At 43.5% G+C, this 14,255-nt stretch overlaps 2 protein-coding genes across 2 annotated transcripts in view; one reads left to right on the top strand and one right to left on the bottom strand.

The window, feature by feature from the left end:
* Positions 1 to 14,255, top strand: part of FBXL13 (F-box and leucine rich repeat protein 13) — a 377,146-nt gene that overhangs the window by 253,170 nt on the left and 109,721 nt on the right. Inside the window, exon 11 of the mRNA XM_077264721.1 lies at positions 4,654 to 4,754. Within this exon, the coding sequence (XP_077120836.1) occupies positions 4,654 to 4,754 (101 nt within the window). The remainder of the gene's footprint in view (positions 1 to 4,653; positions 4,755 to 14,255) is intronic.
* The window catches only part of LRRC17 (leucine rich repeat containing 17), a 69,241-nt gene that overhangs the window by 45,097 nt on the left and 9,889 nt on the right, over positions 1 to 14,255 (bottom strand). The gene's annotated exons all lie outside the window — the stretch shown is intronic.

The following is a 14,255-nucleotide window of genomic DNA, read 5'->3' as shown; positions in this document are numbered from 1 at the left end:
CTCCTCATCCCTATCCTGGTATGCATGGCCTCCTCATCCCTATCCTGGTATGCATGGCCCCTCATCCCCATCTTGCTATGCATGACACCCTCATCCCTATACTGGTGTGCATTAGCCCCTCATCCCTATCCTGGTATGCATGGCCCTCTCATCCCTATCCTGGTATGCATGGCCCTCTCATCCCTATCCTGGTATGCATAGCCCCTCATCCCTATCCTGGTATGTATGACCTCCTCATCCCTATTCTGGTATTCATGGTTTCCTCATCCCTATCCTGGGATGCAGCTGCCCAATCAGATAAACATAAAAAAATAAACCATCCTACTTGCCTCCCCTGCACTCTCTCGCAGCGTCTTGTTCCAATGCCAGCAGCTGACTTATGCTTGTAAGCAGTGCATGGCAGAAACGTCATGCGCTGCTTACAAGCAGAGGACAGCTGCCGGAATACTCACTGCTCTCCACTCCGGGACTATGTCTGTGGAGAGCAGTGAATATTCATTGCTCTTTAATAGCGGGCAGAGTAACCTCAGCCGCTTGCTTCCTGAGGCCTGTGCCTGCTACTAAAGAGAATTAATGGGGGTGGAGAGCAGTGAATATTCATTCCCTTAAGTAGCGAGCTCACATGATCCCCCGGCTGCTGCAGGAAGCCGGCGTCTGCGACTACTGTGCCCGCTATTAAAGAGAAATTAATATTCACTGCGAGCGCAGTGAATATTCATTTCTCTTTAGCAGCGGGCACAGGCTTTAGCTGTTCCGCCGCTGCTGCTCCCCATCCGTTTTGTGGTACCCTGACTTCAGTATAAGCCGAGGGGGCTTTTTCAGCATAAAAATGTGCTGAAAACCTCAGCTTATACTTGAGTATATACGGTAACTAAGATAACAAATGCAGGTACTTACCCTCCTCAGGTTCAATGCTGGCCCTCCGCCATTGCTCTTGTCTTGTGTCTGTGTTTTACCTACAGCCGTGACATTATGTCGACAGTGAGCATCACCACTGTAGCTTCCACATTGGACGAGCTGCTGAGCTCAGGAATTTGCTACAGTGATGATGAGTACTGTCGATGTGCTGTCCCCGCTGCAGCTAAAACTAAGAGACCAGAGCTGGGACAAGGAGCCAGTGCTGGACCTAGTGAGTCTGAAAACCTGCTATATTTGTTATTTTAGGTATTTTACAGTTTTTGAGGTCCAGCGTCCTAAAAGTAGACAACTCCTTTACAGGTTTGAAAAATAGGATAGATGAGAAGTATTTTGCCCAACCACCCCCCAACCCACAATGGTCGCTAGTATTCCCTATCCGCATGACCGAAATATGGACTGGCATTCAAAAGTATACAATCCTTGAGAACTCTGTGGGAGAGCTGAGCACTGACCCCGGTGACTGATGTTGGTGAATACAAGAACACATAATTATTAACTTATAATAAACATTCAAAATTCTGGGGGTGCACTAAACTAAAAAGCATATCATTCTATTTAGTCATTTTGCAACTATAATGACATTTTTAAGTGAGCTGTGCCAAGAATGATCAGCCACAAATTGATCATTGGCACGCCATTCATACTCCGTGTTCCAACGATTTGTTGTAACTCTTTTCATGTGGAACCAGCCTTAAAGGATAATTTTGAATCTAAAGAGAATTTATCATGTGTAAATGAGTTGTGAATTTGTAATAAAATGCACAATTCATGCCTTTTTTTTTTAAATAGGAGATATTATTTAAAATGTCAGAAATTAGACTGTGCCATCTGAGAGCACACATTCCATTTCATGGTTCTTTATTTTTAAAAGGAATCTGTCACTAGGATCAGCTCTCCTAAGCTGTCTATACTGTATGGGCATGCAGGTCATAGCAAGCTGAATAAAATGATATCTTTATAACTGTGATCCAATGTCTTAGGCCTCTTTCACACTTCTGTCTTTCAGCTTCCGTCACAATCCGTCGATTTTTGAGAATGCAGGATCCTGCAAAAAAAATGTATCTTTTCAAAGAGAGCATGCGTTGAAGAATTTCCCGTCAGGGAAATTCTCTCTCGCTTGCTCTCTTTCTCTTTTTACTATTGATGCTGCCTATGCAGCATCAATAGTAACAAGATATAATGTGAAAAATAATAAAAAAAATTAAAAATCGCAATATTCTCACCTACAGAAGTCCCACGCAGCGTCACCGACGCTCCCGGCAGCTAGCGTTCTTAGTAATACATTGCGAAATCTCGCGAGAAGTCGAGATTTCGCAATGTAGTACTAGGAACGCTAGCTGCCGGGAGCGTCACTACGCGGGACGTCGGTAGGTGAGAATACTGTGATTTTTTATTTTTTTAACCTGGTTTGTGTTGTGTATGCGTTTTCACAGCAGAAAACCGCTGCGAAAACACATACACAACAGGTGCACATAGGCTTGACGGGTCCGTCAGAAAGACGGGCCCAGTGCACATGTTTTCCACAATCTGCACAGGATCCGTCATTTCAACGTCTTGACCGATCCTGTGCAGATTTGGAAGACGGAACTGTGAAAGAAGCTTTATTCCAAAGAGACCCTCATTAGCTGTTCCAAGCTATGGGGAGGACACTAATCTGCATGAGAATCCCACTTCAGGGATTATTTTACATGAAGGGGGAGTTACCAGTGTGATGTGCGATGGCCGCTCTCTGCTCTCACTGCAGAGCTGCGTGTGATTATACCTGATACATCTCCAGGTTCTTCTCAGCTTCAGCTTCCATCTCACAGGCAGACATGGTTACAATACAGCAGAGCATTGAGAGCTGCTGCACATCTGTTTGTAAGGAGACAAAGTCCATTTCTACTATACTGTGTTAGTTACTTGTCTCACACTGGTAACTCCTCATTTCATGTACAATAATCTTTGGAGGCAGATTCTCATGCAGATCAGTGTCTGGCCCATAATCCTGAACATCTCATTTACATATAAGAAAAACATGGATTTCTCTGGAACAAGATGTCAGATCGCAGATATCAAGATATCATTATATTCAGGTTCCTATGACCTACATGGCCATATAGACGGCATAGGAGGGTTGATCCTACTGACCCTTTTAAGCGGTTGCCCACTGAAATAGTCTCTTTTGCAAAATAAATAATAAATAATATATACTCACTGCCAGCACATGCGTTATTTCAGGTCTACTGAAGCATGCGTGACTTTATGTCTCATAATTCGTGCAGTCAATCAGTGGCTCCTGTTGTGTTGCTGTGCTCTCATTTCTTTCGCTTGTCTGACATTCGTTTAATAGAAGTAAGAGCACAGCAGTGCCCAATAGCGGCCCCTGGTTGGCTAAAGGCTCAAGTGGAATAATAATGTCATGATATGCTTGGCACACTCAGCACAAACAACGCAGGAATGCCATCAATTTGGGAGGCATGTTTTACAAGGAGGATTACTTCATTTAATATGGTGTTATCCATGTAATGGATAACCCCTATAATTGTGACAACCCACAAAATGTCATAATAAAAATATTATATTAAGAAAAGGTCTTAGCCAGAAATTCTGTGAAAGGATTTCACATAAAAGAATGTAATAAATAGATTGTGTACATGCTTCATCAAGACCGGCATGTTGGAGTCAGTGGCGCCTGATTCATTAAGATGCGCACGTCTGTTAATAAATGTGGCGCATCTGAAAAGTGGCATGCGCCTCTCCACAAATCTTACTCCAGTCATAGAATGGAGTAAGATTTGTGGCATAAGGTACATCATGAATTGGACAAGCTGTGGCGTCATGCCTCTGTCTCATCCCAGCTCCATCCATTTTGGCGGATCTGAGTGAAACTGTCTTGAAAATGCCAAATGTTGCCAGATTTTTGCGACTTATCAAAGTGTTTTATGCCTACATGTAAGGATTAGGTCTAGGTGACATTATCAAAGCAATCTTAAAGTATTATTATTGTGTCTGGGAGTGTGGTCATTTAGTTTAAGAACACAGACAGTCATCGGGCTTGAAGGGATTGTATTAGAATAAATACGCATTGTTTTTGTACACAACTCCAATTGGTCCACGGGCTCAGCCCTATTCACTTGAATAATACTGTGACAAAAAAGTAGAACCTTCTTTTCTTAGACAACCTCATTAATTAAGGTTGAATATTATCCAAGAATTCCATTTTAGTTGGAGGTTTATCATGAATAAGCTGTTTATCCACTTTTGAAGAATTGTAAGTTGTCTGTCTTATTGGCTTGTGCAGAAAAGGCCACCTTGGCACCCAGACCAGATTTAGCATTACCCATAAAAGATTGGAGCGTGGAAAGGTCATCAATATCTGTGTTCAGAGTGAACAGTGAATGTGTTATAATAACACTTAGGCCATGTTGCACGGGCATTTTTTAAATGCGTTCTTTCAGGGTCTCAATTGAAGCTTATAAGAGAAAAAAAATTCCTAGAAAATGCAGTTTAAAGGCATCTTTAAATGCACAGTGGGCATGAGTTTTCATTAAATTACATCCTCTTTGCTTGAACTATTAAATGCAGTGGATTTTATGCACAAAAACCCAGTAGAAAAAACAGTGTTTCTGTTGAGTGGAACATGGCTACAGGCTATATATATTCTGCACATAGATATTCATAACATCTGTCCATAAATAAGGAACATGTACTTATTGTTTTTTCTTCTATTTTGTTTGTATTTTTTGTGGCCAGGAAGACGCAATAAGAGTTATTTGTGAAGGATGCCCAGCACTTCTTTATCTTAATTTATCTCATACTGATATAACCAACTCCTCTATACGCGTCATGTCAAGGTAAGCTTCCTGAGATGAATATTCCTTGTGTATAGCAATACCAGGCACATCACTCTGCTCCACACTAATATTCATTACACGTGTCCCTCGAGCCCCGTACACGTGGCTTCCAGCTGTTGGCAGCTCTATCTGCTATTATGCACTTTTGGCATTACGGACTTCACGTAATAGCCTGGACTGTATTGCCCTCCACGGGCCTTAGGGGAGGGCTCCATGACTCGGGTCCGGTTCGGTGTATAAGGTGTTAATTTTTCGGGAGTGATTTGTGTGGGTAAACGTAGGGGAGGGGAATGCAGTCGTTGAGGGTCTTTTTTGATTGGTTAATGGGAGGGACTGATGGTGGGGGGTAAATAGCTTAGTGTCAGGACAGGGTCAATCATTCAACACCATTTTTATTAGAACATACAGCAAAGCAGGTTAAAACACTTAAAAGTCAAACAATGACTAAAGTAACAATAGCCCAGAATGAGGCTTCGCCCCACCTAGCACGCACCCATGTACGTAGATAAATATGCCCTATTAAAATCCGTCAATTTCAGGAAAAGTATTTTTTTGACTTTTAAGTGTTTTTAATCTGCTTTTCTGTATGATACAATAAAATATATTTTTAATATAATATGATGATCTTTGTGTACATAGCGTGTCTCTTTTTCTCCCCTTAACAAGATATTAGCTTATGGTTGAGATAAGTTGCAGAAAAAAGTTGCGCTTGGCAGGATAGCTGGACCTTTTTAATTCTCCGCCCTATCCCAATTTGTGTGTTTCTCCCTTGGGAGTGGTTCCTAAAAAGTTAATGGTGGATTAAGCCCAGAGTTGGTGTTGGTTTCCTATGTATATTTTAATAAGGCAGTGGAGCGGGGGCGTAGGCTTGGACAAGGGTCGTTGATGGCTAAAACAGATATTGAGTCCGTGTTCCGTTTGCTTTTGATGCATCCAGAGAGTTTTCATTTGTTAGGCTGTCTTGGGGTTTATAGTTTTTATGTGGATTGTTGTTTGCCTATTAATTGTTTGATTTCATGCACTTTTTTGAGAAATGTAACTGTTTCATTGAATGGGTAGTGAGAAAGGAGTCTGGTTTGGATTCAGTTTGGCGATACTTGGTTGATTTCTTTTATATTGGAAAAGCTGTGCCCCCAATTTGTTTGTCACTGCTCAGGACAATAGAACAGGTGATGTAACATTTCGGTATTTAATTGGCTCATGAAAAGACAGAGGGACCATTAACGGTGTTGACATTTTTGGGCATTGAGATTGACTCTGTCAACATGGAATGCCGTTTGCCAGCAGACAAGTTGTTGGATTTGAAGTTCAGCATACAGGAGGCTTGCAGGCCAAAAATCTTCTACTGCAGCAGTTGCAATCTCTATTAGGGAAACTTGCTGCAGAATTTTGCCTATGGGTAGGGTGTTTTTGGGCAGGATGGCACAAGCTACAGCGGGTGTTAAGCACCTTCGGCATTTTGTTCAGTTGAATGAGGAACATAAAAAGCATATCTGAAGGTTTAGACGATCAATGTGGATGGAGCCTGTCATGGTTCCCAATGGCAAGGGAACGTAAGAAACATATAAATAACGAACGAGCTCTCGGGTGATGGAAACTCGAGTTGACCGTGAGCTAAATCTACCACACAACTAATAGTAGCCAGGGAGCATACCTACGGCTTCCTATATGCCACGCGCCAGCCGGAGGACTAACTACGCCTGGTAGAGGAAGAAACAGACCTGGCTTACCTCTAGGGAAATACCCCAAAAGATGATAGCAGCCCCCCACATGTAATAACGGTGAAATAAGAGGAAAAGACATACACAGTATGAAAGTAGATTTAGCAAAGAGAGGTCCACTTACTAGATAGCAGAAGGATACAAAAGAGGACTTCACGGTCAACTGAAAACCCTTTCAAAAAACCATCCTGAAATTACTTTAAGACTCCTGTGTCAACTCATGACACAGGAGTGGCAATTTCAGCCCGCAAGAGCTTCCAGCTACAGAGAATTACAAAACTGCAAACTGGACAAAAGGTACAAAACAAAAGGACAAAGTCCACTTAGCTGATCAGCAGACTAGTAGCAGGAACATGCAACCGAAGGCTCTGCTTACAATGATGACCGGCAAGGAAATGACTGGAGAGCAAGGCTAAATAGGAAACTCCCAAACGCTGATGGAAGCAGGTGAACAGAAGCAACAAAGTGCAAACAAGTCACCAGTACCACCAGCAACCACCAGGGGAGCCCAAAAAGCGGATACACAACAGTACCCTCCCCTTAAGGAGGGGGCACCGAACCCTCACAAGAACCGCCAGGGCGATCTGGATGAGCCCTATGAAAGGCACGAACCAAATCCGAGGCATGAACATCAGAGGCAGTTACCCAAGAATTATCTTCCTGACCATAGCCCTTCCATTTAACCAGATATTGAAGTCTCCGTCTGGAAATACGGGAGTCCAAGATCTTTTCTACCACGTACTCCAATTCACCCTCCACCAGCACAGGAGCAGGAGGTTCAGTAGAAGGAACCACCGGTACCTCATATCTCCGCAACAGCGACCGATGGAACACATTATGGATAGCGAAAGATGCCGGGAGGTCCAAACGAAAGGAGACAGGGTTAAGAATCTCCAAAATCCTATAAGGACCGATGAACCAAGGCTTAAATTTAGGAGAAGAAACCCTCATAGGGACAAAACGGGAAGACAACCACACCAAGTCCCCAACACGAAGGTGGGGGCCAACACGACGACGGCGGTTAGCAAACTGCTGAGTCCTCTCCTGGGACAATTCCAAATTATCCACCACTTGTCCCCAAATCTGATGCAACCGATCCACTACCGCATCCACTCCAGGACAATCCGAAGATTCAACCTGACCAGATGAAAAACGCGGATGAAACCCTGAATTGCAAAAGAAAGGAGAAACCAAAGTGGCAGAACTAGCCCGATTATTAAGAGCAAACTCCGCCAACGGCAGAAAGGCAACCCAATCATCCTGATCCGCAGACACAAAACACCTCAAATAAGTCTCCAAAGTTTGATTAGTTCGTTCCGTCTGGCCATTGGTCTGAGGATGGAATGCAGACGAAAAAGACAAATCAATGCCCAACCTGGCACAGACTGCCCGCCAAAATCTAGACACGAACTGGGTACCCCTGTCAGAAACGATGTTTTCCGGAATACCATGCAGGCGAACCACATTTTGAAAAAACAGAGGGACCAACTCAGATGAGGAAGGCAACTTAGGCAATGGCACCAAATGAACCATTTTAGAAAAACGGTCACACACCACCCAGATGACAGACATCTTCTGAGAAACAGGGAGGTCCGAGATAAAGTCCATAGAGATGTGCGTCCAAGGCCTCTTCGGAATAGGCAAGGGCAACAACAACCCACTAGCCCTAGAACAACAAGGCTTGGCCCGAGCACACACATCGCAAGACTGCACATAAACACGCACATCTCGAGACAGGGAAGGCCACCAGAAGGATCTAGCCACCAAATCTCTGGTGCCAAAAATTCCCGGATGACCTGCCAGAGTAGAAGAATGAACTTCCGAGATGACTCTAGTGGTCCACTCGTCAGGAACAAACAGTCTACCAGACGGACAACGATCAGGTCTATCCGCCTGAAATTCTTGCAAAGCACGTCGCAAATCAGGAGAGACAGCAGACAAAACCACTCCATCCTTAAGGACACCAGCAGGTTCAGAATTCCCAGGAGAGTCAGGCTCAAAACTCCTAGAAAGAGCATCTGCCTTCACATTCCTAGAACCCGGTAAGTACGAGACCACAAAATTAAACCGGGAAAAGAACAACGACCAACGTGCCTGTCTAGGATTCAGGCGCCTGGCAGACTCCAAATAAATTAAATTCTTGTGATCAGTCAAAACTACCACCTGATGTTTGGCACCCTCAAGCCAATGACGCCACTCCTCAAATGCCCACTTCATGGCCAAAAGCTCCCGATTACCAACATCATAGTTTCGCTCGGCGGCCGAAAATTTTCGCGAAAAGAACGCACAAGGTCTCATCACTGAGCAGTCGGGACTTTTCTGCGACAAAACCGCCCCCGCTCCAATCTCGGAAGCATCGACCTCAACCTGAAAGGGAAGGGAAACATCAGGCTGGCGCAACACAGGGGCAGACAAAAAGCGGCGCTTAAGCTCCCGAAAGGCCTCCACGGCAGCAGGGGACCAATTGGCAACATCAGCACCCTTTTTAGTCAAATCCGTCAGAGGTTTAGCATCGCCAGAAAAACCAGCTATAAATTGACGATAAAAATTAGCAAAGCCCAAGAATTTCTGGAGACTCTTCAGAGAAGTAGGCTGCGTCCAGTCGTAAATAGCCCGAACCTTGACAGGGTCCATCTCAATAGAAGAAGGGGAAAAAATGTACCCCAAAAAGGAAATTTTTTGAACCCCAAAAACACACTTTGAACCCTTTACACACAAAGAATTCTCCCGCAAAACCTGAAAAACCCTCCTGACCTGCTGAACATGAGACTCCCACTCATCAGAAAAAATCAAAATATCATCCAAGTACACTATCATAAATTTATCCAAATATTCACGGAAAATATCATGCATTAAGGACTGAAAGACAGAAGGTGCATTAGAAAGGCCGAAAGGCATTACCAAATACTCAAAATGGCCCTCAGGCGTATTAAATGCGGTTTTCCACTCATCCCCCTGCTTAATTCGCACCAAATTATACGCCCCACGAAGATCAATCTTAGAGAACCACTTAGCCCCCCTTATGCGAGCAAACAAATCAGTCAGCAAAGGCAACGGATACTGATATTTGACTGTAATTTTATTCAGGAGTCGATAATCAATACAAGGCCTCAGAGAGCCATCCTTTTTAGAGACAAAGAAAAAACTGGCTCCTAAAGGTGATGAAGAAGGACGAATATGTCCCTTTTCCAGGGACTCCTTAATATACTCGCGCATAGCAGCATGTTCAGGTACAGATAGGTTAAACAAACGACCCTTTGGAAATTTACTGCCAGGAATCAGATCTATGGCGCAATCACAATCCCTGTGAGGAGGGAGTGAACCAATCTTAGGCTCTTCAAAAATATCACGATAATCAGACAAAAATGCCGGAATCTCAGATGGAATAGATGACGAAATGGGCACCATAGGAGTGTCCCCATGAGCCCCCCGACATCCCCAGCTTAACACAGACATAGCTTTCCAGTCAAGGACTGGGTTATGAGACTGTAACCATGGTAATCCAAGCACCAAAACATCATGTAAATTGTACAACACAAGGAAGCGAATCACCTCCTGATGGTCTGGAGTCATACGCATAGTCACTTGCGTCCAGAACTGTGGTTTATTACAAGCCAAAGGTGTAGAATCAATACCCTTCAGAGGTATAGGGACTTCCAGAGGCTCTAAATCAAACCCACAGCGCCTGGCAAAGGACCAGTCCATAAGACTCAGAGCAGCGCCAGAGTCCACATAGGCATCCACGGTAATAACTGATAATGAACAAATCAAGGTTACAGACAAAATAAATTTGGACTGTAAAGTGCCAATTGAAATAGACTTGTCAACCTTCCTAGTACGTTTAGAGCATGCCGATATAACATGAGCAGAATCACCACAATAGAAGCATAACCCATTTTTACGCCTATAATTCTGCCGCTCGCTTCTGGACATAATTCTGTCACATTGCATTTTCTCTGGCGTCTCTTCAGAAGATACCGCCAAATGGTGCACGGGTTTGCGCTCCCGCAAACGCCGATCAATCTGAATTGCCATTGTCATGGACTCATTCAGACCTGTAGGCGCAGGGAACCCGACCATAACATCTTTAACGGCATCAGAAAGGCCCTCTCTGAAATTTGCCGCTAAGGCGCACTCATTCCACTGAGTAAGCACAGACCATTCACGAAATTTTTGGCAGTATATCTCAGCTTCATCTTGCCCTTGAGATAGGGCTATCAAAGCTTTTTCAGCTTGAATCTCCAAATTAGGTTCCTCATAAAGCAACCCTAAAGCCAGGAAAAACGCATCCACATTGAGCAACGCAGGATCCCCTGGTGCCAATGAAAATGCCCAATTTTGAGGGTCACCTCGCAGCAAAGAAATTACAATCTTAACCTGCTGGACAGGATCTCCTGAGGAGTGAGGTCTGAGAGAAAGGAATAATTTACAATTATATTTGAAATTCAGAAACCGAGATCTATCTCCGGAAAACACCTCTGGTGTAGGGATTTTAGGTTCAGAAATAGGAGTATGCATAACAAAATCTTGTAAATTTTGAACCTTCGTAGCAAGATTATTTAAACCTGCAGCCAAACTCTGAGGATCCATCTTTAAACAGGTGAGCTCAGAGCCATTCAAGGATTATAAGGAGAGAAAGGCAAAGGCAGTAATTAGAGCTGAAATACAACTGATCCAACTATGGAGCAAGCATAGGGAAAAAGAAAAAAAAAAAATTTTACAGACTTCCTTTTTCTCTCCTTTCTTCTGACAATAAGTTTAACACACGGCCGGTCATACTGTCATGGTTCCCAATGGCAAGGGAACGTAAGAAACATATAAATAACGAACGAGCTCTCGGGTGATGGAAACTCGAGTTGACCGTGAGCTAAATCTACCACACAACTAATAGTAGCCAGGGAGCATACCTACGGCTTCCTATATGCCACGCGCCAGCCGGAGGACTAACTACGCCTGGTAGAGGAAGAAACAGACCTGGCTTACCTCTAGGGAAATACCCCAAAAGATGATAGCAGCCCCCCACATGTAATAACGGTGAAATAAGAGGAAAAGACATACACAGTATGAAAGTAGATTTAGCAAAGAGAGGTCCACTTACTAGATAGCAGAAGGATACAAAAGAGGACTTCACGGTCAACTGAAAACCCTTTCAAAAAACCATCCTGAAATTACTTTAAGACTCCTGTGTCAACTCATGACACAGGAGTGGCAATTTCAGCCCGCAAGAGCTTCCAGCTACAGAGAATTACAAAACTGCAAACTGGACAAAAGGTACAAAACAAAAGGACAAAGTCCACTTAGCTGATCAGCAGACTAGTAGCAGGAACATGCAACCGAAGGCTCTGGTTACAATGATGACCGGCAAGGAAATGACTGGAGAGCAAGGCTAAATAGGAAACTCCCAAACGCTGATGGAAGCAGGTGAACAGAAGCAACAAAGTGCAAACAAGTCACCAGTACCACCAGCAACCACCAGGGGAGCCCAAAAAGCGGATACACAACAGGAGCCATTAGTAGCCACTGATGCATCAGGGGTGGGTTGTTTTGGAGCCTACTTTGGTGGTCGTTTGTGAGTTAGTGAATAGCCGGATATTGTACATGGAGAGCTTGGTGTGTGATTAGAAACATGGCCTTGCTGGAAATTTTTCCTATTGTGGTGACTTTGGAAGTTTGGTTCTCTGAATTTAAGAACAAAAAAGTGCAACAATTTAACAATTATGTCCAACAATTTAAGCGTGGTTCATAGTATAAATAACATGTCGGCAGGATCACCTCCATTGGTTGCTTTATTGCGTCACCTGGTTTTGAAGTGCTTAAAATTTAATGTTTGGATTAGTGCTGCCCATGTGCCTGTTATACAGAATTCAATAGCTGATACTTTGTCCTACTTCCAGTGGAAACGGTATGGGAGCTGGCACCGGAAACTGTTTGGTCCCATTGGTTGTGGGAACTGGTTTTGGTTTCACCATGAAATTGGTAAAAAATTCAGTCTTGCCGGGCACTTGGACAAAGTATGTGGCAGCTTGGCGTCAGTGGCAGGAGCTTATGAATGTGGTAGGGGAGCAAGTTTTGGGGGCTGACCGGGTTTGCATGTTACTTTATATGATCGGGAAAGCATTTGAAGAGGGTTCGTCGTTCGCTGTTGTTTTCAGGAGGATAGCATGATTGGCGTTTTTGCTTTATGTTAATGTGTTGGAAGACTGTTACAAAAGATTTTTTAGTTTGTCATGCACTGAAAGCGTTTCAGAAGAGTCGGGTGGTAAAGGATTGGCATTGTCCAGTATCTTTCCTGATTTTGAGTAAGTTATTAAATTGCCTTTAAAGGGGTGTATAAATCGGAATATGAGTGTCATTTGTTTGGGGCAGCAGTTGTCTTGGCTTTTTTCGGAACTTTTCAGGTGGGCGACCTTGTAAGTAAGATTGTGAAGTGTCATGATAGTTTATTATTCAAGGATGTAGTCTGCGAGGCAGTTATAGTACGGTGTCAGTTAAGTTGTTCAAAGATGGATCTTTTGGCAAGGGTTGCATTGTTGAACTTTGGGGAGTGCAAGGAGTGGAAGAGTGTTCGGTTAGATGGGTCTCGTCATTTTTGGAAGTAAGAGGTTCTGGACCTGGTTCTTTGTTAATTCATCAGGATGGGTCTGCACTGCTGGTTTATCAGCTTTTGAGTGTATTTTGATGTTGTTTGAATCGGTGTGGTTTAAATGGTGCAACTTTTTCGTCCCATTCTTTTTGGATTGGGGCTGCTACAGAAATGGCACATTGGGGTTTGAGTGTGCATGCTGTGCTCAAGATTAGCCGCTGGGAGTCTGCTAGATATTGGCCCTATGTTAGGCCTCATTTGTTCTGAATGGTGATATTCATGGATGATGTCTGTCCTTTGAACATATACTCATTACCGTTTTCATTGATTCATGTAGTTACACGCCCTCCCCTACTGTTTTTTGTTTGTGCTTCAGGACCTCCCCCCTTTTGATCTTGGTATTGGGACATTCTTATGTTTATTGGAGTGTCCTTCGGGCTGACATGAGGCTGGGCAGACGACAATTGGTTCTTACCAGAGAGGTTTTATTGGTTCGTTGGATCGGGGTTAGTGGTATGCTCTGGAGCAGGGTATTGCCTGAATTAAATTTCATATAGTTTTGGATAGATCACCTGATATACTTGTTCTGCATTTGGGTGGGAATCATTTGGATTCCAGGGCTTCGAAGGATTTGATCTGTGATATTAAGTGTGATTGCCTTAGGCTCTTGTCATCCCATCCAGGTTTGGTGGTCGTCTGGTCTGACATGGTAGCACGCCTCACATGGAAACATGTGTGGTCGTGAAAGGGATTAATAAGGTGTGCATTAATAGGGAGGTGTCTCATTTTGCTGCAAGGCTCGGTGGGGTAGCGGTACGGCACCGCGAATTGGAAGCCCCTTCTCTGGAGTCTTTGAGGTCGGCTGGAGTTCATTTAAACTCAGTAGGCATATACAACCCCTGGCAAAAATTTTGTAATCACCAGCCTTGGAGGATGTTCATTCAGTTGTTTAACTTTTTTTTTTAAAAAGCAGATCACGGACATGGCACAAAACTAAAGTCATTTCAAATGCCAATTTTCTGGCTTTAAGAAACACTAAAAGAAATCAAGAACAAAAAATGTGGTAGTCAGTAATGGTTACTTTTTTAACTAAGCATAGGGTAAAAATTATGGAATCATGAAAAACAAACAAACAGAAGACAATCCAACACATCACTAGTATTTTGTTGCACCAACTCTGTCTTTTATAACAGCTTG

Source organism: Ranitomeya variabilis, chromosome 5, assembly GCF_051348905.1.
Source record: "Ranitomeya variabilis isolate aRanVar5 chromosome 5, aRanVar5.hap1, whole genome shotgun sequence".
Classification (NCBI taxonomy): domain Eukaryota; kingdom Metazoa; phylum Chordata; class Amphibia; order Anura; family Dendrobatidae; genus Ranitomeya; species Ranitomeya variabilis.
Note: the sequence above shows the minus strand (reverse complement) of the source record. Positions and strands in the feature narration are given on the sequence as shown.